At 36.6% G+C, this 27307-nt stretch overlaps 1 protein-coding gene across 1 annotated transcript in view; it reads left to right on the forward strand.

Moving 5' to 3' along the window:
* The window catches only part of thsd7ba (thrombospondin, type I, domain containing 7Ba), a 245242-nt gene that overhangs the window by 53833 nt on the left and 164102 nt on the right, over positions 1-27307 (forward strand). Inside the window, 1 exon segment of the mRNA XM_051118747.1 lies at positions 4477-4653. Coding sequence (XP_050974704.1) covers positions 4500-4653 — 154 coding nt within the window. The 5' untranslated portion in view covers positions 4477-4499.

Below are 27307 nucleotides of genomic sequence, written 5' to 3' on the forward strand. Positions count from 1 at the left end.
ACGAAAGTTTTGGAGGAAATTTCGGACAAGAATTTCTTACTCAAGATTCTTTGCATACTGAGTCTGAAATTTTAGCTTGTGTTTTTTGTATTCGTCAAAATTTGTCCCGCACAGAACGTCACGGTGGTTTAGAATTGTCGAAACATCTCTCAAAATTCTTGCTACAAATGCCAAAAAACGCAGAAAACTGAACCCAATCCGAAGTTTCGGAGGCAGTTTGTGGGCGTATTTATTTTTTAATGTGTGAAAATTTTGATTGAGAATTTTGGACTCAAGGTTCTTGCACAAATTGTCACGTGTTTTTTGTATTCGTCAAAATTCGTCATGTACAGAATGTCACGGTTGCTCACAATTGTCAAAACACCTCTCAAAATGATTGCTACAGATGTTGAAAACAGAGAAAATTTAACCCCGTCTAAAGAAATTTTATGACACATACAACAGTTTCATAGGCAGTGTGTAAACGTGATTGACACAACGTGAGTTTGTATTTATTTTTTAATGTGTGAAAATTTTGGGTGAGAATTTCAGACTCAAGGTCCTTCCACACCAAGTCTGAAATTTTTGTATGTGTTACTTCATATTCATCAAAATTCATCACACACAGTCCGAATTTCGGACTCAAGGTTCTTGCACAAATTTTTGTTTGCATTTTTTTTTATTTGTCAAAATTGGTCCCGCACAGACCGCATGGTGGCTCAGAATTGTTAAAACCACCTCTCAAAGTTCTTGCTACTGATGCCAAAAAATGCAGAAAATTGAACCCGATCCAAGATATTTTTATGATAGGTGAAAGTTTTGGAGGCAGTGTGTAAACATGATTAACACATGTGGTCATATTTATTTTTTAACGTGCGGAAATTTTGATTGAGAATTTTGGACTCAAGGTCTTTGCACAAATTTTCATTTTTTGTATTCATCATGCACATAATGTTATGGTGACTCACAAATATCAAAACACCTTTCAAAATGATTGCTACAGATGTGAAAAATAGAAAATCCAACATTTTTTATGATGGGCGAAAGTTTCTGAGGCAGTGTGTAAACGTGATTGGCACAACGTGAGGTCGTATTTATTTATTAACGTGAAAATTTCAGACGAGAATCGCAGACTCAAGGTCCTTGCACACCAAGTCCGAAATTTTCGTATGTGTTTTTCGTATTCCTCAAAATCCGTCATGCACAGAACATCACGGTGGCTCAGAATTGTCAAAACAACTCAACCCGATCCAAATTTTTTCATGACGGGCGAAAGTTTCAAAGGTAGAAAAGAGAGAACGTGAGAGAATTTCGGACAAGAATTTCAGACTAAAGGTCCTTGCACAGCAAGTCCGACATTTTCGTATTCATCAAAATGCGTCACCCACAGAACATCAAGGTGACTCAGAATTGTCAAAAACGTCTCAAAATGCTTTCTACAAATGCTTACACACCAAGTGCAAAATTTTTGTATGCGGTTTTTCATATGATTTTGAACGTGATTGACAACATCTAAATTGTTGCCTGTCATGTGTAAACATGAATGACACAAAGTGATGTTGTATTTATTTTGCAATGTGCAAACACTTCGGATAAGTATTTTGGACTCTAGGTTCTTGCAGGTTCTTCACCGAGTTCAGAAATTTTTGCATGCGTTTTTCATATTCGTCAAAATTTAACACGCACAGGACATCGCGGTGGCTTAGAATTGTCAAAACACAAAAATATTTGCTACAGGTGCAAAAGAAACACAGACAGTTGAAACTGATCTGAATTTTTTATGTCAGGGCGAAAGTTTCAGAGACACTGTGCAAACATGATTGACAACGTGAGGTTGTGTTTATTTTTTAACGTGTGAAAATTTTAGATGAGATTGTCGGACTCAGTGTGCAACATAACATGACTTAACATGACTAAAAAGAGTGAATTTTAAGAACCTTGGCAATTAAAATTAGATTTTGTCCATATCCTTGACAGTCATATTTGCCACATATCAGATTGACAGCTTATGAAAATGATGAATATAAATAAAAGAAACCAGTAACCGGTATGGATATACATAAAATGTGCTTGTCAAACACAGAAGCCATAGCACATATAGGCGTCACACTAGATCACACGGCGAGAATGGTGAAAAGCCTGTTTTTGATGTGAAATTCACTGCCTCAGCTAGAACTGATAAATTAATTCCCATGTGCTTCTTTGAAGATATATTTAAGCACGTGACTTTTTACACCAATCTGATAGATAACCCATCCAAGCTGGGTAGACGTTCAGCCTGCTGACAAAGTGTAGATACTTGCATGACCTTTGACCTTAAGCCTGTAGAATTTGAACAAATGCATATTTAAATGTGATGGTTTCTTACCCATTCGTGGCAATAAATGAAAACCTGAATGATTCTCAGTGCCTCTGTGTGAAAGAGTTAACTTGTGTGCTGCTTGAGAAAATCTCGACTGAAGTGTCATGAATCCTGAAGCGCAGAAGCTCTCTCAGGTTCTTAAGACTGCACACTGTGTTCCAGTCTGAGCCCACAAGCTTTGTTTGACCTAGTTATTCTAAAAAGCAGCGCAGGACTTTGACGCATTCGATTTCCAGGATGGCTGTGACTGGTACGGCGGGTGACAGGCACATGCGGGAACGTGCGTCAGTATTCACATCCTGCCTATGGCTGACAGGTCACGGGGAAAAGGCCACGTCCATCACGCCGAGGTTTTTCACTCTCAGTCTGGGAATGTTTGCTAGGCTATTCGTAACCTTTTGTAAATCTTCATTGTAAATATTGAATTTAATGTAGGTTGTGTTTTGTGTTTGCCAGCATTCAGGGTTGTGGTGTAAACCCATACAACATTTATAGGTCTGTTTTTATGCTTGCAAAAGTCTATGGCATGTCTGTAAACTGTGTTCATATGGCTATGGAAGTTCCAAACATTTTTATTGGAGATTATAGTTTACATTTATGTTAATGGGTTTTAATAACTGGTCATTTTACCATCTATTGAGAACATATTTCTTCACTATTCAGTATTGCAGTGTTTTGCTGAAGTACAGCTCATTTAATTAATATTACTTCAGACATTATTTTGAAACAAGTGCTACTTGGCCTTGGAGGGAATTTTTTTTACAGGTTTTGAGAGACAGGTGTTGAGAGTCGATTCTGAACGAGAGCTGACCTACAGGTCAACATCACTTATTTATTCACTTAGAAATGTTAAACTAAAATATGCTATCAAAAATTGAATGGGCCAAGCTCCAAAGTCCCAAGCAACCAGCTCTAGACTCTTCAAGAGGATATCTGTGTATACCCTTTTGAAAAAACCTAATTCTGTCAAGACATTTACTTGTGGGAGCAGTTAAAGGATAAGAGATCTTTTTTCACTCCGTCAAGGCCTCTCACCATATTCCTCTCAAATCAGATTTTCCTGCAACACTGCTGAAGCAATGAAATAAAAATCTAATTTTCCCAAATGAAATCAACCAAAAACCAATTGGGAGCTGCAGGCTTTCCCTGAGAAATTACATCAGAATAATTCCACATTCCAAACACATATTTTAGTCTGATAGCAATTCATCCATCAATACACCGATTCTGTCTAGCCACCTCGAACAGATCGTCCGCAGGTAATGCATTGTACGTCGTCTCCAAAAGAGGAAAATCAATCAAAATTTTAATTCAGATAATACTGTAATACACTGGTCTATGCAGAGCTGTGTCCCGTATATGAAACAATGATGCTATAAAATATGAGAGATCCCCATTTCTCGCCGCAGGACTGGCACGAATGAATAACCTTGGTTTGTGCCGCCGAGCTGTTTAAATGAGTTACTTTCCCATTTCGGTTGTCAATGGAGAAGTTTATTACATGTGAGAGGCATAACGTGGATCCGGTCCATTGCATATTTGCCATTTGAATGGTGTGCAGATTTCCATCAGTCAGTGCGTGACATAAAACAAAGCTTGCGTGCGCACGGATACGGTAAAAGGAGTTCGTAGTTCAAGATCAGCTGCTTTAAAATCGGAATAGTGCAAATATAATGGCGTACAGCTGCTATATTTGCCAAAAAGTTCATTGTGAATCAGATATGCATTGAAATTCCCTCTCACCTATACACATGCTTGGAAAGTCAGTGATTTCAGAACTAATCCTTCACCCCAAGGATATGAATTACAGCAGCGGGGGACAGAATTAAATGAGTTGCAATAAAAAGGTGTTAATACCCTCAATTACTTCAGGGCTGAAAGACTCAGGACTCTGCCTGTGTTTACCGTGGTAGTTACCGCATCAATGCGTACGGCTTTAAAACAGAACGATCCTGATCGTGAATAGCGTGTGTGCTCGATTTCACGTCCTCGAGGATTAAATGACTAGTCAAACGTATGCTGGTGATTAATCTAATGATTCCCTAGAGTTGTTTATCATGCTTGGCTGGTGTATTCAGTCCCTAACAGGTGAGAGAGAGCATAATCGCCATTGTTTGCGTTTTTTTGTTTTGCAGGACTAAAAGTGGACAGGACGTCAATGGGCTGGACTATGATTCTAAAAGATGACTCTGGTGTAACGGGCTGGACATGGCGTGTTGGGAACTACCTGCTGCTCTCTATGTCTCTAATTGGAATGCAAGTGAGGTCGGACCTGGAATTTCCAAAGGACAGACACTATACGTGGAAAACGGGTAAGCGCGTTGTCTATGATGTCTATTCCTGTGATATGGAGATTTCTACGATAGATCTCTTTTTAATGGCTGCGCTTTGATGTTTCTCCCTCCTGTTAGCATTACACAGCATCCATCCATCCGTCCATTCAGGATTTTATCTCACTCTAGCTCGAAGCAAAGCAGTGTTTATCAGGAACTAGCGTAACAAATTCCTCTGTGCCGTTTCAACGTTCCATGCTGCTTTCTTCCTTCTCATGCTTAATTATTACTTCAGTGTCTGAGATGTGGCCTAGAAGTTAGTGTGTTCTGCAAAACTCTGTTTTCATTTACTCTACATTCATTTTTGCAAAACTCTCTGAAATTCCAGGTTCAGAGAACACTACACTCTTAAAAATAAAGGTGCTTTAAAAGGTTCTTCACATAGATGCCATAGAAGTACCATTTTTGGTTCCACAAAGAAACATGTAGTCAAATGTTCTTTAAAGAACCATCTATTTCTTACCTTTTTATAATCTGAAGAACCTTCTTTCACCACAAAGAACCTTTTGTGAAACAGAAAGGTTCTTCAGATGTTAAAGGTTCTTTATGGAACCATTTAGACAGAAAAGGTTCTTCTATGGCATCGTGAAGCACCTTTATTTTTAGGAGTGTATAGTGGCAGTAAAACACCAAAAACTTCATTTTTATACAAATTATCGACAATCAATTAATACAGATTTATTGTCCTGCAGTTCTTTGCATAATACTATGGTATGACTTCAGAACGCTTTTGCCTGATTTGTAAACTAGCACATTTTGACATTTGCGTCACATAACCAAGTATGTGTGGCTTTTCTGACAAAGTAAACTTGCTCAGTAGCTCACCTACTACATGATTACACTTGTGATGTGGAGCACTTGTGTATGAATCCTGTGAAAGTTGTGAAGCAAGCTGAAATGGCATGTTTGCTTCAACAAATGTCTTTTACCTCATGTTTGCTTTTGTTAAATGAATAGTTCATCCAAAAATGAAAAATCTGTCATTATTGCTCGCCCTCATGTCGTTCCAAACCCGTCAGACCTGCATTTATCTTCTGAACACAAATTAAGACATGTTTGATTAAATCTGAAAGCTTTCTGACCCTGCAGCAGCACAACTACCATGTTCAAGGCCAAGAAAGTGCAAACCAAACCAAGCCATCCTTCGCAACCTCCTGAGCCTTAACAAATAAAAACAAAAACACCTAAACGCGACTTTAAATATACAAACACAAAATGACGCAAGAAGCTTAATTAATCACCTGCACAGTGTGTTCTGTGCACACAGTGCACACGCAGAGAGCCACGACACTCAGCCTTTGAACATCCTAAAAACAACAAAATATCAACGTCAGCTGACATCCTTTTGGACATCAAATTATCGTTGACATTAGACAGTAGATTGACATTGAATTTTGGTCACCCGATGTCGCAATCGAAATTTAACCAACAATCAATGTCTTATGATGTTGTGTGCCTGCTGGGAAACAGCCCTGGTGAAAAAAACAGCATATGCTGGTAGCTATGTTTTGATGCTGGGATGCTGGTTAGGTATGTTAGCATAGACCAGCAAAGGACCAGCTTAAACCAGCACCAAAAAATACCTAACCAGCATCCCAGCATCAAAAAATAGCTACCAGCATATGCTGTTTTTTTCACCAGGGAGTTGAAAAAAGAAATCGGATGTGTATTATTGTATTGGATGCATTGTCTCATAAAAGGGGTCATATGTTTCGTGTTCTTGTTTTACTTTGTCTTTGGAGTGTTACAAGCTGTTTGTGCATATACAAGATCTGTAAAGTTGCAAAGATTAAAGTCTCAAACCCAAAGAGGTATTGTTTAAGTTAAGACTCAGCCACGCCTTCCTAAAATAGCTCATTCAAACACACCCCCACATGTCTACATCATGGTGTGGGAAGATTTGCATAACATCGCCCAAATATATATGCAAAGAAAGAAGGTGTAACTTTTTATACCGGCTGTAGTATTGTTTTCTGAACCTAGTAGAGTAGCCTACAATGCCAGCTGTGCACAAAGGGTTATAAAGTGGGGCAATTCCAACTTTTCAAGAACAGTCTGGTGCTTCTGATTCACGGCCTGTAAGTATGTTTTCATATTTGCTACTGACTATTCAAATGTGAGTTTTCAGCAGTGTAGAGTAGTGCTTGTTGTTTGTCGTTTCTATGATCACAAATGCAGACATGGTGTTATGTTTATGCAGCGTGACGCAGTGCAACATGTAAAAAGACAGAATGAGTTATTATAATCAGTACTTATGTCCTCACTGTATGCAACAAATGCCTCATTTATAGGTTTTATTGTTTTTGTCTCGTTGCGCCGGGACACGGCGTTAAAATATGGTAAGGGGCGTAACATTTCTGTCACACGCTTGAGGTACTTGGCCAATCACAATGCACCGGATAGCTGGCCAATCAGAGCATACTGTGCTTTTCAGAAAGATGAGCTTTGTAAAAATTGAAGCGTTTCAGAAAGGAGCAACAATATTGTACAGTATGTGGCAAATAATGTGTTTTTTGAACCTTAAACCGCGTAAACGTGTGGTCATTCAGCGTGGTCATTCTGCTAAAGTTCTCCTTTTGTGTCACAGTGATGAAAGGAAGTTTGACTGATTTAGAACAACATGGGGGCGAATAAATGATGACAGAATTTTCACTTTTGGGTGAAATATCCCTTTAATTGCATTGTATTGACTCTGTGCTCTGTTTGCTGGTGTCTTTGTGGAAAAGCGTCTTTCATCTGTTCCTTTTCTTCCCCCACTGAGAATCCCTCATTCACACAGCTCCCAACATCACAACGAGACTGACATCTTACGCTGGAATGAAAAACTCTGCCGAGTTTGATCAAGGGATCCTGTGTGGATGTGGGTCTGTTAGCATAATATATGCTCTGAGAAAGATTATCCATCTCTTGCTGAACAATGACAGGCCCTACTGCAGAGAGCGTAATCACATATAATGATGTATATAGTAATCTATTCCTAGTCCTCAAAGCTGGAGTAATTACCTACCGTTATGCCTAGCTCGAGATTTATGGGCTTTGCCAAGGCATTCTGAAGTAAGGCAGGATTTTCTACATGTTGTGCTCAGTTTCGCAAACAAGAAAATCTGATTCCGACCCTTAATCTCCCTGCTTCTGTCAGAACAGGTCTGATTTTTTTCCCCTCGCCGCAATGATTGATTCCAGATAAGGACTTTTACCCTCGGCGCGCGAGACTTTCCGCAGCTGTTGACTTCAAAATATTTGATGAATGAAACACTAAGGCATTTGCATTCTATAAATGATTAAAACACCCAAAGGTGATTTAATTTGAGCCTGATTGCTGTCCTAGCTTTGCCTCCAAGAAGCAGACCTGCAGAATGAAGCAAAAAGCCCTTGGAGTAACAAACGCAGTGCATCGCTCTCAGATCAGCAGTGTGGAAAATGAAGTAATGAATTTAAACTCACTGCCTCAGATGTTTTCTCTGTCCCGGTGAGTGTGTTTTTCTGTCCATTTTTGTACACAAAGGCCTCATTGGCTTTATCATCGGCGCTTTCATGTGCTTCCCCTCAGTGTGACGATGGTACTACTCAAAAGATAAAGAGATTGATGAACTACACTTGAAAAAGCCTGTACGCAGAAAGAATCTAATCAGATCATCGCGAGTGAGGCTGTGACATCTCTACCGAACAGCGATGGCTGATATATATCGCTTGGAAAAATGAGAAATCACATCACTGAATACAATCTAATGCTTTCTGGTGCGAGCGTGACCGACGACAGGCATTGTACAGTACGTGCATCTGATAACGTTTGTGGCCGTTAGGATTATCATCAAATTTTTATGGAGTGGATTATCATATGGTTGGACCAATTAGCAGTGCCTTACAGAGCATGAGAGATAGCTGGAGTAAATTATTAATGACTTGATTATAAAGTCAACTCACTTCCGCTTAACTGAGTTCGACTTATTAGGTAGTAGTGATGGTTACTTTCAGAGGTACTGCCGACTACATTTCTAGCACCAATCGTCAACTAGTCAGCAAGTCTGGAAAACATTTCATTGGCTCTTTGTCAGTTCGTACGACTTTACACTTGTGGTAATTGGTGTCCCATAATTCTTCTAGGCATTTAACCACAGGCAGAGCTGAGTTCAAATGAGAGTTCAACTGTTATAGGTGAAACCGCTTTCTCAGAGTCGACAGAACAGTGTGTCTCTTCACGTTATGGAGAGCTGATGTGTGCTTTAGGCTTGACCTTCATCATTGTCTGAGAAACAGGGGGTACCCAAGGCTGTGGGTAATGGGATGATCATTTAGCTCCTTAAACAAAGCACTCTCATTAGGGCCTGTGAGGAACAATCCCTCCTGCTCCATTTTTCACCAGCGACTCTCAGGGAGAATGAGAGTGATCAGTGATCTGACTGTATGCAGGGTTTCTGCATGTGATTTTCATCTAAAATCAAAGGAGCCTGCTGAAAATGTGAGCATTATTTCACAATGAGCCATCTGAATGGGCTTTTAACAAGCTGTAAATAATGGCAGGTATATTTAGCATTGTCAAACCTCATGCACAGTGGGAATAGCGTATATTAACCACTTTTCAATGACTGTTTTCCTTCTAATGCTTCATGAGAAATGAAGATTGTATCAGGTTTTGTTTGGGAAAATAATGGATGCAGAGCAATGCGCCGCATGCTGTTATATGAGCATTTTTAAGCATATTTGAACTATTCTTGAGCTATTTGTGCATTTGAATTGTTTTATTATAGCATGTGTTTTTTTTTTTTTTCAGCCCAAAAGTCACACTGCTAATGTTTTAATTTCCAGCTCTCAAATACTGTACGCCTGAGAACCGAGTGCCCTATTTTTCAGCATACTATTATCTAGACAGAAGAAGAAAATGCCGTGCAAATGCTTCATTAATTGTCTAAATATTGATTTTTAAAAAATCATCCAGATGGTCTGTTTTAATGAATGCTCACTTTACATGGCAATTCTACATTAAAATATTTTCCGGTACAATAGAACTGTGCCCTTTGCAAATCAGTGAATAGAAAATTAGAAATGAAATGTGTGCATTTGGAAGATGATTTTATCTAAAGTGACTAGTATTGCATTCATGTATATGTTTTTAAAGTTTAAGCATTCCCTAGTAATCATGCCCACAACATGAGCTCTATGCAGGACATGTAACTAATGAACACATAATCCAAAAAAATGCATACTTTCCTGCTATATAGTTGGTGAAAAACAGCATGGCTTTGTGCTAAAGGCACATCCGAATCCAATGTTAGCTTCTCTGCTTGTCTCCTGAGATGCCTTTATCGGATCAATTTTTGAAGGCAGCAAAGATGTATCCTTTGCTACCTTTGATATCCCACAATCCTGTTCATTCGATTCGGTGGCAGCAGAGCTAAAAAGTAAAAATGCCATCTGAAGGTTGCATTTGGTGGTTGGTTTGTGTATAAATGTGTATAAACTTTTTTTCACTTCTGATGTAAGGCAAGAAATTCATATTTTAGTATTAAATATTCACTTGGTTGTCATCAGAGCTCTCTCTATTTTGTTGTAGATAATTAAACCGTGTCCTAACTAGACACGTCAAGACAAGATTTCAGCGACAAGCAATTTGAATGTCTCCACCAGACACGACACGGCTATGCAATGCGACAGAAGCAATCAAATATCACAGCCAATGCATTATGCATTAAACCATTGCACAACACTGATAGTAATATTGAGAAAAAAAAATACAACCAAATTGTTACTTATTGTAACTTATAAAATTGTTATATAAGTGCTACCAGTATAACACCATCAATATTGTAACTTATTTGTATCATTTTAACTTTTAATACAGTGCAATATTTTGTCATTGCAACATTTTAGTGCAGCTTTCACTAGCAACTGCAATTGGATTTATGTGTATACCTATCCCACCAGTCACTATTGTGACCATCAACATTTTTACACATTCTATGACAACACTCAACAAAATGTAATAATTGTAAATTCATATATTAATACAAGTGGACCAAAAATCTTTGTCATATCTTTTTTAACATACTTTACTAGCCTTTTGTTTTGGAGATTTGATGCAGTCATCATCTTGTCATGGTGCTAACAGGAAATACATAAACTGCTGTGGTCATGTGACAATTTTCACTAACCATGTAAAACTGCACATATTTCACTGAGACTCTTTATTTTTTCTATATTTGCAGGAAATGCACTAAAACATCAGTCAGTAAGGGTTTTAGAGCTTTATAAATGAAAACTGTGACTGGTGACCGCTGAGATTAAATGGGTTAAGTATTAAATGATATTTAATATGAAACGTAGTACAGCATAAAGTACAATATTATGATTTGGAATGTTGTGAAGTAAAAGGTTTCTAAAGAAAAACACTCTGATAAAGTACAGAAACTTAAAAAGTACTTTTAAAGCGGAGTAAAAATACTTCACTATGTTTCGCCTCTGTTTAACAATGAATAAAACACATAATCAATACCTTAGATTATCATTGTTAAACTTTGTATGTTGTTCCAGCCATGATAGAACAACAGCGTCACAGAAAATAGAAACTGTTTCTAAAATTGAATCCCCTGTCACATGTCGCTGTCGCAACTGGTTAGGACAAAAACTGGTTAGGAAAAATATACCTTTTATCACGTCTTGGCCTCCCACATAGTGTAAGACATCTGTCAGAAGTCAGTTTTGTCAGGTATTTTCGTACACAAACACTGCCTGTGAAGTCATTGCCTGATAAAGCAGCAGGCCATAAAGTCAATGCATATGTTTTCGGATGAATCTGATGTGTTTGAGTTCACAGTATTCATAAAACATTAAACAAAAAGTTCTCGGATGACCTACTACTTCCAGTGAAAAATAGTATTACTATGGACACTTTTCTATCTAATGAGGTAACGAGAGAGGATTTATAAATGGCAGTGAAGCGATGCAACTAAAACTGGCAAGTCACATGTCAGTGACAACATGACAAATGTTGTATGTCTGGATTACATTCATACTACACAAATCCATAATTTTTTAACAGTTGCCAAGTACTTATTCAAAAGAAGTACCTCTTGCATGAACGCAATACTCTAGATTAGGGTCTAGATGTTCCAGAATCGGATATTTAATCATTCACCTATAAATTAGACCTACGTGTGATTTTTGTTTAGTTGTCTAATGTTTTTTTCTTCAGAATCGTAAGAAAACCACAACTTCCATTTAAAAAAACAACAACAACAACAACAACAACCCAGTTTATCCAGAATCACGCAGCTCTATTTAGCAAACAGCTTTTGAATTTTGTTTTTATGTAGCCTTTGGTTTTTTTGTTCATGGTATTCAGCTGCAACTAAATGTTTAGCAAAAAAGAAACAGAATAAATATGCTTGATATCATCTTTTATTCACATTGGAATCGAAAAGAATCGGAAACAATAAGCAGAATCGGAATCGGAATTGATCAAATTCTAATGACACCCAACTCTACATGCAGTTTAGACAGACACATTAGAAATCACACTTTAGAAATGATAGATTCATCTTACCATGATTCATTTGCCCAAACGTTGAACACTCTAAACTGAGCAAAATGCCTCTGTATTGATCTTTTTCTCTCTGCTACTTTAGTCTTCCTAGCATAGCAATTGTTATACATGATGCAAGAAAAATATGTCAGCAGTTGCTCCATTACACTGACCCTAGTGGAGTCAGCTTGATTTGATCTCAGATGAGTTGCTTCAATACACTGTGAAAGGTTTCATTGCTGGATTCACATGTGATCTTAAATCTGATTTTTTACACCATTACAGTTGTCCAGTTTCTGACTTAGGTAGGATATGGAATCAGGATTAAACAGATGTTGGAAAGTGAGTTATCATATTTTTTATATTAATATGGAAGTCTTGATTTTTGTCTAATTTTTAGAATTGTCTGCAAGCATCATGACGTTTGTGTTTTTTTTTTTTTTTTTTTTTTTTTTTTTAATGACATTCAAGGGTCGGTTAGTATTAAGTAAACAAGATAACATTCAACATGTAAAGCAGCTTTTTAGGTATCTGGTTAGCAGTAGGGATCACGGCCCTCAGTGTGGGAGACCTTACTTTAAAATCCAATCCTATTTGCAAATATCACCATATCTGCTGTTCTTCAAAGTCCTGTTTATTTGCTCTTCTGATAAGGCTTATCTTGAAAAACAGAGCATCCGGTTGGGCTACATTTCTCCATCAATGAGAATAAGCAATTAAACACACGTGGCAGTGCACTGTCTATTAGCATATCAGTTATATCCTCCTCATGGATGTTAACAGATTTTCTTGAGGTCTGGATTTGCATTATTAAGAAATGTCTCATCTCATTCCCACATGCTTATCTCAAAGACGGGGGCTCAAATTTGTTCTGTTTTTTTTTTTCTGCAAAGAAAAATGTATATCTTCACGCTTTAGTCATAACTTGATATGCGCAAATTAAAGCTGTGCCTTAAAGCATTTTATTTTCGTATAGCTATTTTTGATCTGTTATAAATCTATTAGGGTTTAATACAAAGGTTGCAAACAGTTTTCCAATTTTCTTTGACATGAGGTCATTTCATTCCAATTTTACCAAAGGTAGTTGTTGCATTTGATTATCATTATGCAGAGTTATCTCAGAGGTGAAAGAAAAAGTGAAAAAAACGAAACAAAACAAAAACCTTTGGTCAGACATGGCAGATTGACATTTTGAATATTTCCCTCTGACAAATACCAAGTACAGCACAGAATGGCATTGTGTTATTTTTCTTTGAGAAATGGTCTGGCATTTGAACAGGCAGAATAATGCTGCGGGTCTCTTTCTTTGTGGCCGGCAGCTTTATTCCCTCCTCTCAGAAAGCAACTACAATCAGCTCTTGTGTAAATCACTGCAAGTCACACTCACACCAATTACCACTTTCTTTCTTTCACAGAGATTTTTAGCACATTTATCCAAATAATTCTCAAATCCCGAAATTTTTTTTTTAACATCCTAAGCTAATTTTATTTGTCTACCCCTTACCCCTAAACACATCTATATGGTATGGGTGTAAATAATATATAATATATATATGTATGTATATATTATATATATATATATATATATATATATATATACATATACATATACATATACATATACATATATATATATATATATATATATATATATATATATATATATATATATATATATATATATATATATATGTATATATATATATATATATATATATATATATATATATATATAGTGATAAGTGATTTACAGGGAAATGTTGTATTTACTTATGTAATGGCATTTTTCTAACTTTATTAGAAGTATGTGACCCTTTATGTCAATTAAAAAAAAAAAGTATGTATGTATATGTGTATAAGTGGCTTGTAGGTGTATTTTCATGTTTAATGAGGCTCAGAGGTGGCATGAGTGCAATCAAATTCATAAATTCATGTTCAGATTAATGTTTTAAATATAAAATTTTGAATATAGAAATATTAAATGATTAAATGACTGAAAAGATACTTTAAAAATTAAACTAAAACTGCCAGTGGGTGGCAGAAAGTCACTGATTTTAAAACTGAATCATTTGTTCATTTGATTTGTTCAAACAGCTGATTCATTCAGCAATAAAGCAAGTGACTGTCTTCATGAATGGGAAATTGAATCACTGACTCACTAGATTTGTTTAAAAACGCACGTTGTTCATTCATAAATGAAACACCGCTGTGTTTGAATGGAAATGTGCAGCGACTCAGTTGTGACTTGTTTCAAACTATTTTTAGACGAAATAGAGCAAAATCAGGCAATAGTGTTATAGTCAGACAATGTAAGTCACTTAATGTGAACTTCTTGTTTATTTAACTCTTGTATTAAATCAATATCTCATTTACAGTCTCCCTTAAAAATCGTTAACAGCTGTCACTCATCTTAGTTAATCATGAAGTTTCATTAAAATCAACGAAGTTCTCTATGCTGCACAATGAATCTCTTATTTACACTCTCTCTACACATTGCTTATGAAAGTATTTGTGAGATATGTCTGTGATACATTACTCAATGTTGCAAAAACACATAGAAACTTATGAAGCTCCCCTCAGCGTAAACACAAATATGCTGATCGGGTCAGTCGCACTGGTGCTCTTAAAATGTTTTCACAGTCGCACGCAGTAGTTTTCAGTCGCAAACGCGTCTGAAATGGTCGCAGTGTAGAGCCCTGTTGCAAGTTAAGGTATCTGATGTCGGTTTGAATATATTTTAAAATGTAATTTATTCCTGTGACGGCAAAGCTGAATTTTCAGCAGCCATTACTTCAGTCTTCACTATCACATGATCCTTCAGAAATCATGCTGATATGCTGGTTTGCTGCTTAATGTTTTCTTTTTGTATAACACATGATCAATTGTAAGTAAAGTTATATAACAAACGAACAGCTTTTACATTAAAAACTTTCATAACATTATGTCTTTACTGTACTTTTTGATCAATTAATGTGTCCTTGGTGAATAAACCCCACATTTTCTATACTGTAGTATATTGTATTTAATTAAATATGCAATGAATTATTATACATTTATATTTTCCGTTCTAAAAATGCATGGAAATTTACGTAACTTGTGAAAACAGTTACATATGTTTTAAGTCTGCCTGCTTATTGTATTTTGTTTAAATTGGAGCCATTTTGGAGGTACAAGGGCTTGTGTTAGTCAGTATTACATTGATTAAGCTCATGTAGATCCTCTGGAGGTCTTAACGGTAGTGTTTCCAGATGATGTGCATCCAGATTAAATGTGGGAACTTGAGGTTGAGAGCATGAGAGCAGAGGCAATGATTCCCTGCAATGAGAAATCAATAAGGGTTTCATTAAGGAAGGGAAGGTTCATCTCGGCCCTTTTGTCATGTATCATTCAGGATTCAATGGCCGCCGTCGATCTCGAAGATAAGTAAATGAAGATGAAAAGAAAGTTGAAAGGTGTTACAGTATTACCAGCAGACTCACGGTAACCTCACGTAACTCACTGTTAATGAGCATCTTGAGGATATGAACTGGACGCGAGAAATCATTTGGCTTTCATCGCCAAAGCCGAAATGAATATATTTATGTTTTAAAAATATAAAGGAAATGTGATCCGTCTTTATATCAACTGTTTTTGCTTCAGGACTCAAATTCTGACAATTTTAGTTTTTAAATGTCTCTTAAATTTCAATGGTTTCATGCTCAGGGCAGGCAGTAATTGACCGCACAGAATAAATTGTGGTCAGGACACATTTATCCTTACTGCTAGTGATCCCATTTTTAATGCAGTCTGGGTTGTTTTTTCTTTTACCTCGCGGAGGTTTGTTCATGGTTTTTGAGGATAAGTTAAAAAAAAAAAAAAAAAAAAAAAAAAAAGGAGGAAAGGTAAAATGGTTAAGAAGGTGCCTGCTCTTTATATGCAGATGCCCTGAAGAAAATTTTGACAAAGAGACAACAAACACATGTGCTTAACAGACGCTTTCTTACCAAAACATCTAAAGCAAATCGCTTGCAATCATTGTTGCTGGTAACTGTCGTGTGTGTTTATTAAATTGACCTTGGAACATGGCGTAGATGCCGTGTTCACAGCTCTCCTAACATTATGCCATAACGTGATTGGGAGTTGTAGCCGGTGTGTGCTATCTTCATGAGCAGTGGGAGCTGATTGAGGTTGTCTTAAAAGCTTTACATTCAGCCTCCCCAGACCCACCAGACAGGAATTTTCCAAGCAGTTTTCATTCCCAACAGAACATTCCTTGCCAAGATACAGATTTCAGAAAGCCTTCTGCCTCTGATGTTTTTTGACGCTGTGAAGGTTATTTCATCAACCGCATGTAAAGTTCCTTTTCTTGCAAATTTTTTTGTATTTTGTACTTTTCTAAGATAAATTTATATTTAATGTTTAATTATTTATTTGTGTGTGTATATTTATTTGTATGTATATTCGTTATCTTAGTGTGTGTAATCTATCTTAAATATGTTTTCTTGTTTAAATATGTTACACAGTATAGTCTGTATAACTACAGACTATATTAAAATGTCATTTATATGTGTGTGTGTGTGTGTGTGTAGCAAAATTGTCATGTGATCATTATATATGTTAGTTTTTAGAAAAAGTCTGTAGAGAAGCAAATTTGAGTTTCAGAATCATAAAGCTTTAATAATATTCCAGTAAGTCAAGCTAATGTGTCCTTGTGTAACTCATATTCTCACATGGAAATCACCATATGTTGTCAAAAGGCCATTCCAATCAGAATGCTGGCTTGTCTGTAAGTAGGGAAACATTAGTCATAAACTGTGCACACTGCACAAACAACATGTTTTCACAAAACCAAAAATATGTGCAGGGTCAGTTCCAGCTCTTTACTACAGGTAAAAGTGCGAACTGCCAGGAAAAAATGGCAAAAGCAATGTGACAGACACACTGTGTAGGTGCTGGCATGACTACCAAACTATCTGGTGCTTTTGGTAAAAGGCCAAGACTGTGTGTTGTCTAACAGGAAGGCACAGGAGGATGTGCCCATATGCTCCTACTGGAAGCAGTATGTCATATACAGCACCTCAACTTTAGATTGTATACAATGATTTTAATAATAACTTTTTATAGTATCATAAGATTTTTGTGAAAATATTGTGAAATATTAATTTAGTGTCATATGATCCTTCAGAAATTATTCTAATATGGCAGTTTGCTGCTCAGTAAACATTTCAATGTGACACAATCACATTTATTTATTTTTTTTTTGCGTACAAAAAGTATTCTCGTTGCTTCATAAAATTCCAGTTGAACCACTGATGGCAGATTTAATGTGAAATTATTGCAATATGAAAGTATATTTAAAATCTTAAATATTAGGTGGTATTCATTTGAATTAATTTCAGACAAAAATGTGCAATTAATTCCTTTTTTTTTTTTTTTTTTTTTTTTTTTTTTTTAATCAGTTGACCGCATTAATATTGTCATGCCACTGGACTATTCTTTGTGTTTGTTTTGCTCCCCATGTGCTCTCCATGTCCTAATTCCTCCCTCGTGTGTCCTTTGCCCATATTTGGTAGCTCCTGTTTCCTGTTTTATTAAGTTTCATATGTTTCGCCTGTGTTCCCCTCATTAGTCTTGTTTGGTCTTTGTTATTTAAAGGGGTCATCGGATGCTAAGTTCACTTTTACATGTTGTTTGAACATTAATGTGTGTTGTCAGTGCATATACAAATCTGCCCTATAATGATAAAAATCCATGCAGTGGTTTTTAATTAATCTGTAAAAATAATATCCCCTTTTTCAAATCGAGCCATTCTCAAATGCCTGTTGTTGTTGCATCACACCTGCAGAGGCCGTTCCCACGATAGTTGATTGACATGAGCGTCTTACCTCAGATCAGCTGTAACAGTCCGCCCTCTTTGTTTGGATGCTGGAGCAGGGATGTAAGTTAGACAAAAATATCTCAGATTGAGCGATTGAGGTGCTGTGTTGCTGGATGTAATAATGAACATAGTGGTCGTCATTTACTCCCGACATCTGAGCCGCTGAAGATGCAGTAGATTATGTTTGTTTGTGAAGGGAATGCGCCTCCCGATCTACATATATACGCCTATTTTCGCGCAAATCATTCATGATCCAGCTTCACGTACAGCAGAAGTGAGTATAAGTATTTTTTTTATGAATCTTTGCGATCGCCTTTCCTAATAAAGTGCTAGTTAGCATGTTTAACGGCTAAAAGCAGCTAAATTCGGCTAAAGTAAACAGGCTCGTCTTTCCACAGAGAGAAGAGAGGGGCAGGGCGATCAGAGCTCATTAACATTTAAAGCAGCCTCGACCAGAATGAGATGATTTTTGCAGAACTGATTTTGGCAAGGTAAAAAGAGTGTTGTTTTACACAAACAGTGAGAATTTTTAACCAAAGTATATTATAGACTTTTCATTAAGACCCTAAAGAATCATATCAAGTTGTGGAAAATGGGCATCCGATGACCCCTTTAAGCCCTGTTTTGTCCAGAGTTCTTGGTCCGGTGTCTAACGTCATTCTGCCCTGTTTATCCTTTGATTTGTTGAATAAAGTCTATTTTGTTTGTTATTCCTGTGTCTTCTCATTCCCTCCTTTGAAGACTGTAGCAAATATATGATAGTTAATGTGATGTTCCTTGCATGAAAATGTAATAGATATGTATAAAAATAATCAAAATGTCCTTAAAAATCACACATGGAAATGTGTTTATATTAAAATATTATTCTTGACAGCCAGTACAAACCACAAACACAGGCTAGCAGTTTTTTCCTGTTTCTTGTTGCAAACACAAACCATTAAGTAATTTTGTCTGTGTTGTATGTACCATTCTGCATAGTTTTATTAATGGTTCTGGTTATTAGGGTGCTCTACCAAGGACAGATTAGTTTGCACCAAAATACTGTAGAATTTGAACGAGAAATTTGAATTAGAATTTCCAAAAAGTCCTCTTTTAAAAGCCCTGTTCTCTTTTTAAAAACCCTTTTGTATTTAAAATTGCTCTTTGGTCCTGATAAACTGAATGTGATGATAATAACCAGCAATGACAAACTGGAGGTTTAAGGATCTTGACAACATTTGCCGAAAATTAATACGACAGTCAGTGTAACTGTGACAGCGCCGACAGAAAGTTAGGGACTGACACGAAAACATTGTCAAAAACCCATCACTTTCCATCAGGTAGAAATTTACAGCTCAGCAACTGTTGTGGCAGTAATGTTTTCTCTGTGTCATCACAAATTACCCACCCAGCCACTGCAGCAACAGATTCAGTGAAATTGGTTCCCCTGTGATTAGATTTTCTCCTCTCTCCCACACAGTCCTGTTTGAAACTCTATAGTGTGCGTGTGGTAATTAACATGGTATTACATGGCCTCGGGGCCACTCCAGGGGCCCTTGTGAGAACCGTATCTGAGCTGCAGTGGATGTCATTGTCCTCCTGTCACACTGCTGTCCGAAGCTTGAGACTATGGTAATGCTCACCGTTCTCCCATTTAACAATGCATTTATATGGAATTCGGTCAGAAGCAGATTCACTGCCCTAGATATACGACATCTTTCCCTAGTTACTAGGGAGTTTAAGTCACCTGTAAATGTCATTGGCGTTAATGAGACTTGACACTAACTGTGTATAAGAAGGCTTGAGTCATCATACTAGTAGTATAGAGTCATCTGACAAAGTTTTCATTTTTTGGATGACCAGTACCTTTAAGGATGTACTTTTACCTGTTCTGACCATTAAACATGACTTTCATTGGTGTGACCCAGGGCTCTCAAAATACTGAAGATTTTCCGGTTTTTGAAACCCTCAAGTATTTATCCTTAAATCTGGTCCACAAATCAATTTTCACCTTCAGCTTTTTGGTATGACCTTTTAATGTTAGCCTGAAATTGTTAAAAGGTAACTTACTAGGCCCACAAAATGCGCTAAATCACTGTTCTGAATCACAATTAAAATCTAAACTTTAAGCATCTGGTCTTAATGAGATTTGCAGTGGAAGTGATTATGATGTATCTCATGCAGTGAGATTCAGAGATTTTTTATGAGGCTTAAAAGTCCAGTCACTTTTTGGGTGCCATTATATATTTTTCGACATGGCTTATTACAGCTCTCAAACACGAATGTAAATTTGTGGTAAAAGCTGCAGGCTAGGTGACAACAAACAAGTCAGCATGCATCCATCAAGAAGGTGTAGTTATGCGTGTCTACACCGGACGTGTGGTGCAACAAAACTAGATCTCTCTCCCATTACAGTCAACAGAGCTGTCTACACTGGAAGCACCCCGATGTGCCTTCAGCTCACGGACATCCTCTTTCTATTTTTAACTTGCTGCGGAACTAGTCCAGCCACTTATTTTTTGACTGCAATAAAACGTCTTTATTTACAAATGTCAAATGTGTTATTTGATGGCTGTGTATTTTAGACTCTTTATTAAATAACTTCTGTCTGGTACATCAAAGACAGATTGTGATGTTTCTGGCCTCTTAATGAGACTGCTACCTGCCTGATGTGCAGTTGCCGTTTTCAAGAAACAGAATTTCAGGCATCATTAGTCCACTGAACATGTCAAGCAGTGTGTTGCTATCGATGTAAGGGTAACTAAACTGAATAAATGTGCATCGTGACTCATTCTACGTTACATCATCCCGGCAGTAGCTGGCGCCAGTTGACTGTCTTTATTAGTGAGTCAAAGAATAATTCGCTGAACTGATTTCCAGACTAAAAAATTCCCGACCATTTATTCACCCCCATGTCATCCAGGATTTTCAGGTCTTTCTTTCTTCAGTCGAAAAAACATAAGGTTTTTTAATGAAAACATTCCAGGATTTTTTTCTCCATATAGTGGACTTCAATGGGAATCAATGGGTTGAAGGTCCAAACTGCAGTTTCAATGCAGCTTTAAAGGGCTCTACACAATAAGGATCTTATCTTAACTCAAAAAATAACTTATTCAGTGAACTTAATTAAATTAAAGTAAACTTTTCCACGCAATTAGTGCAGGTTCATACAAAAAGACTAAAACAAGTTCAGCTACACAAATAATGTTTAGTTGGCTCTTTGTTTAAATGAACATGATTTTAGGTCATTGCACACTGAGTCTGAATTTTTCATGCATGTGTTTATTTATTTATTTATTTATTTATTTATTTATTTTTCTATTCAGCATCCTTTCCTATAAAAATGCTGGCTTCAGATGTGAAAGTGCAGAAAATGGAACCTGATCCGAACTTTTTTATGACAGACAAAAGTTTTGCAGTGGGAGGCAGTGTGTAAACATGACTGACACAACGTGAGGTTGTATTTATTTTTGCAAACGTGCAAAAATTTTGGACACAGCGTGCAATGACCTTTAGACTTGTTGTATGGATCTGAATTAAGTATTCACTTAATTTAAGTTCAAATTTAAGTTTAAATTTAAGTATTTAGCAAAAACACATGTTGGTATGTGAACAATAATTTAGAAGTATTTAGCAGTACCACTTGTGGCACCTTAAGGATAATTTCATTTCATAGTTGAGCAAAGACGACTGATCTCAGAACTGGCATTATCACAGTTATTGCTTATTGCATGAATCAGGAGGTCCATGAAGCTGCCAACACCCTAAGCATGAGTACTACGCTTCTGCACAGTAGTAACCTTAAAACTTTCCAAAATATCTCCAAACCTCTGTTTAAAAATAACCTATTTAAACCTATTTTAAAAAATAACTCACCATTACATGTATAAAAACTCAAACATGTAATTTTCTTTCATTAAAAACACTTAAAATGACAATTTTTGTCAATATGTTTACCTCTTAATGCGACCCCATGCAAAGCATGCTGGGAACTACACATCCACTTTTCAGTTCAACAAAAATGATTCATGTAGTCCCAACACAAAATGATTAGGCTCAGTCAATTTTTACAAATTTAAGTGGACTGAACATAATGGAAATAAGTTAGGTAAGAAAATTTCAGGAATTTAGTTGTTTCTGCTCATTTTAACCTAGTAATTAAGCATTAAAAATTCTTTTTTTGTGTGTGTAGCAAAACGATCAGCCATTTTGTAAAAAAAAATAAATAAATACAAAAAAACGTATATACTTTTAAACAAATCTCGACTTCACACATTAACGTTGGTAAGGTCACATGTGATGTAGGCAGAAGTACTGCCCCAGTGTTTACAAAGCGAACTTGCAAAGAAAGTCAAACGCCCTTTACAAAAAGAAGTAAAACAACGATGTCTGATGATTTTGAAGTTGGAGGAGAAAATGAGTTTTTCACTCCATCCTGCCTTTTTGAACCTTTTTTTTTAACAGACAAAGAAGACTAAAAACACGTGATTATGTAATGTATGAAGTCGCGGACACGCATTGCCGAGGTAGCTCAAGACGAGCATTTGTGGTTAAAAGTGTACACATTTTTGATCCTTTTTAGAAAATGGCAGATTGTTTTAATAGATAAGACCTTTATTCCTCGGCTGGGATCGTGTAGAGCCCTTTGAAGTAGCATTGAAATATGAACTTTCAACCCACTGATCCCATTGAAGTCCACTGTGTGGAGAAAAATCCTGAAATGTTTTCCTTTTTGACTGAAGAAAGAAAGACATGAACATCTTGGATGACATTGAGGTGAGTAAATTATCAGTAAAATTTTTATTCTGATAGTGAACTAATCCTTTAAACACACCAATTTATTCAGCATCAAAACAGGTGTATTCTTTATCTTTGAGTCACTGAATCATGAACTCGACTGACTCATTCAGATTTATTCAGGAGCGAAACATCACTGCTGTGTGCTGCTCACAGGCGCTCAGTGCTAATGCTTTTTTGAAACTAACTTGGCAGAGCTAAAACAGCCTGGTTCACACAAAACATTTTTTTCACACAAAACCATAGACTGTGGAAGGGAAAAAGAAATGCTGCTCTAGATATGGCATGTTTCCCTAGTTACTAGGGAATTAAAGTCACCTGTAAATGTCATTTGCTTTAATTAAGACTTGAGTCTTTTGTACTGACTGTGTACAAGGAGATTTGGGTCATCATACTAGTAGTGCAGAGTCATTTGTGTAGTGGGGCAGACATTTCATTAGGGAAAAACACAAAAAATGTTCAGTGAAATCAAAGTGTTCTTACATTGTAGAGAGTTAAAGGAATGGCTTACCCAAAAATGTCAATTCTGTTCTCATTTTCTCCTGTTCTGGCTGTATAATGAAAATCATTGGGGCCCAAAACAACATTTGACCCCACTGACTTTCATTGTTTGGACAAAAAAGACATCAGTATCTGAGGGGGTGTGAAATGGATAGTCAAATAGTACTTAATATTTACACACATTAGAGATTACTCAATAAAAAATACATATTGGAAGTTTCATGCCTTAAAGTAATTTCCAGTTAAAAATATGAATTTGTAGTTTCCACCCTTCTATATAGGCAGGATTTGAAATCGCCCCAGTCATGATGTCACGATTTTCCACTACACGTCCCTGAACATGCTTTTCAGGATGGTGTGCTCTTAACAACTCATGTCAGTCCATCAATCACAAGAGCGGTACTGCTGTGAGGGTAAGATGTCGAGTCAGACCATCCGTCGTTGTTCTGTCCCTGGATGGAGACAAACTGCATTGCGCAGCACGGCTGTGATTACCTGCGGCAAGGTGGATTTAGCTATATTGAATAATATTTTTGTCTGCAATTAAACCAGTTAATTCAGATGTTGCAGCATAAAGGGCATTTTTAGGTTACCTGACAAAACTGTTTGTGCTGTAGCAGTTGCTAGCATTTCTTAAATGTCACTCGCCGAATCTGTTCAAACAGTCTGAGATAGTCTACACATTTCCGCCTTTATCTAAACCAGTCACAGGTCCATAAGTTTGCAGCTTTCTTTCAGCTGTGTGTGCTGTTCTGCTGGGAATGCAGATCTCAGGTGGAGGCACGGGGAGCCTAAACGAGACGCTCCTGAGGTTGCATCTCAATGAGCTGAGAGAGAGCACACAGCTGTAATGATAAACACAGCCAAAGCTGCTGCTGGGCTTTTGCTTTTATACTCTATCAGGGAATTTCTTCTTCAAATGGAGCGGGTTTGTTTTCAGAAATGAAAGGGTCATGTACTCGGCGTGTTTAGATATTGAGGGAAATGCCTCACGCTGAGGGAGTGGTGTTGAAAGAGACATGCTGGTATTAAATTTGATTGTTTTCTCTCTTGCAAGTTGTCGATATACTGTATATGTGTTATTATTTTGCTTGTAGAGTCTGAAGCAATTTCTGAGGTCTGAGTTTATATATATGTATATACACACACACACACACACACACACAATATACAGTTGAGGTTTGCACACTCATTTTAGAATCATTAAAAATGTTAGTATTTTACCAAAATAAGAGGGATCATACAAAATGCATGTTATTTTTTTTAGTACTGACCTGAATAAGATATTTCCTGGTGAAAAAACAGCATATGCTGGTAGATATGTTTTGATGCTGGGATGCTGGTTAGGCATGTTTTGATGCTAGTTTATGCTGGTCCTTAGCTGGTCATGTTGCTGGTCAAGGACCAGCATAAACCAGCTAAGAACCAGCTTAAACCAGCATCAAAACATACCTAACCAGCATCCCAGCATCAAAACATACCTACCAGCATATGCTGTTTTTTTCACCACGGTTTTCACATAAAAAATGTTTACATACAGTCCACAAGAGAAAATAATAGTTACATTAATAAAAATGACCCCATTCAAAAGTTTACATACACTAATATTCTCAATTAAAATGTACTGTTACGATCCACAGCTGTGTTTTTTTTTTTTTTTTAGTGATAGTTGTTCATGAGTCCCTTGTTTGTTCTGAACAGTTGAACTGCCTGCTGATCTTCAGAAAAATCCTTCAGTTCCTCAAATTCTTTGGGTTTCCAGCATTTTTGTGTATTTGAACCCTTTCAAACAATGACTATGATTTTGAGATCCATCTTCAGAAGGAAACACAATGCATTAGAGGAGTGAAAACTTTTAGAATTTAAAGATCAGGGTAAATTTGACCTATTTTGTCTTCTGGGAAACATGTAACTATCTTCTGTAGTCTCTGAAGGGCAGTACTAAATGAAAAAAATATATGATATTTAGGTAAAATAAGAAAAATGTACACATCTCCATTCTGTTCAAAAGTTTTCACCCCCTGGCTCTTAATGCATGTTTTTTCCTTCTGGAGCAATATTGTGCAATCTGAGATTGCTTCCAGCACTGTCTGCCCATGTGTTCTCTTCTGCAATTGCTGTTCTGACTTAGAGAAAGCTCTCTCACTGCTCATATTCACTCATATTACTCATAACCCGCCCTCCTCTTCCGATGATGAACTTACACTTCCGTATTCTTTTCCGTACATAACAAACTCATAGAAATGTTTCTACAAACATGAAGCTAATAAATGCACAATTGCAATAATATATGATTTGTATGTGATTTTCATGTGATTTAGGGTATTTTCAAAATAATAAAGGATGTTTTAAATTAAGAAATGGTAAGCAGGTGTAGCGATTATCTTTGGTATAAAGGTGAGTTTTGAGTAAAAAGCATGGTGTAAATCTCATAAATGTTCTTATAAAGCATATGATGTTAATTGTAGCTCTAATGCATTACCCTGATCTGTATCCTATGTGTCTGTGCCAGTATGAATATTTGGTAATAAAGGTAAAATGTATTGTTTTTGCATAGTCAGTGGTTTTATATTGTACAGAAAAATACATTTTTGTACATATTGTTTTATATTGTTTTGTTTTATATTTGATTACATGGGATTAGTTCATTTCTTCATAAAACAATATAAGAACCCAGACTGCTGTCCAAAAAGTAATTTCACAAGTTTTATAATATGAATAGTCTTCCACCCCCCACTGTTCAAATTGTTTCTTTAGCCTCTAATTTTCATCCAGCTGTTTTATATATGGTTTAGCACAAGGGAAAATATACACTTTGTAACATGCAGTCTATAAATATATCCCAGTGGGTTTCCTTCCAGCAAAACCACCAACAGTGTGAAACAAATAGAATTAAAAAAAGGGTGCCATTTTCTTACATTATAAAATAGATGCCTTGGTGGTGTAAAATACATGTGCTTTCAGTGAAATCTGTGAAAATGTGTGTTTGTATTACATATATAAAATGCCTACAGGCATTTAGAATTTGATGAAAAATCTGCAGAAAAAGTTCCACGTGCACTGATTCCATGTGGGCATGAATATATCTTTTCTGACACATGACGTGAAAGAATTCACACCGTATAGTGAGTTTTTTGTCACTCAATATCTAGGTGTAGCACATCTGTGGACATCATGCACTTTTGACATTCTCTCTCTCTCTCTGTCTCTCTCTCTCTCTCTCTCTCTCTCTCAGTTGTTAGTCCACGGAGACTTGTTCTCTAAAACAGCCTCATTAGAACCCAATCATAGCAGCTGCACATGAGGATTTTGTTTGCATGGTTTACATGTTTTTACACGTAGTTTGTGAACAGATGGCAACTGTAGAGAAACAACTTAGTGCGAAGCTATATCTAGATGGAAAAAATGTCTTATGCTGCTCAATTTGCAGTTAGTGTGCATTGATGGGTGATGGAATTCTCCACCCAGCAACACTCAGCTTTATCTGCTTTAAATGATATCAATCCAAAATGAGTATTAAATACGCATTAATCTTATTCAATCAGAAATCACCCCTGCGGTCTGAGGCGGGAGTAGACTGTCTGGTTTCAGTAAAGTTGTACTCATTGCAATGCATGTAGAGGACATGAAGCCATGTCTTTTAAAACTTTCCCTTTTCTGATTTTGCAAGGTCTCAGATCCCCACGGGTATATAAAAACCAGAAGTCTTGAAATTCCCAGACATGTTCTGCTCTGACTGGCTTTACTGTTTTTATATTTGAGGTCCTTCAGACCCCAAAGATGTATGTTATGCAAGTAATTTTGAAATTAACTTCCTATTTTCCCTTTAGATTGGTCTGACCTTATCAAAACCTAGGAGGCAGAAATCTACTGTGGGGCAAAGGTTTACATTTAAAAAAGTCCCTCTGGTTTTACAGCATAAACAATTAGAGAATCTTAGTTTGCATTTAAAATAATGTAATTTTTTGGGGCATTGTTCA

Source organism: Labeo rohita, chromosome 9 (genome assembly GCF_022985175.1).
Source record: "Labeo rohita strain BAU-BD-2019 chromosome 9, IGBB_LRoh.1.0, whole genome shotgun sequence".
NCBI classification, from domain to species: domain Eukaryota; kingdom Metazoa; phylum Chordata; class Actinopteri; order Cypriniformes; family Cyprinidae; genus Labeo; species Labeo rohita.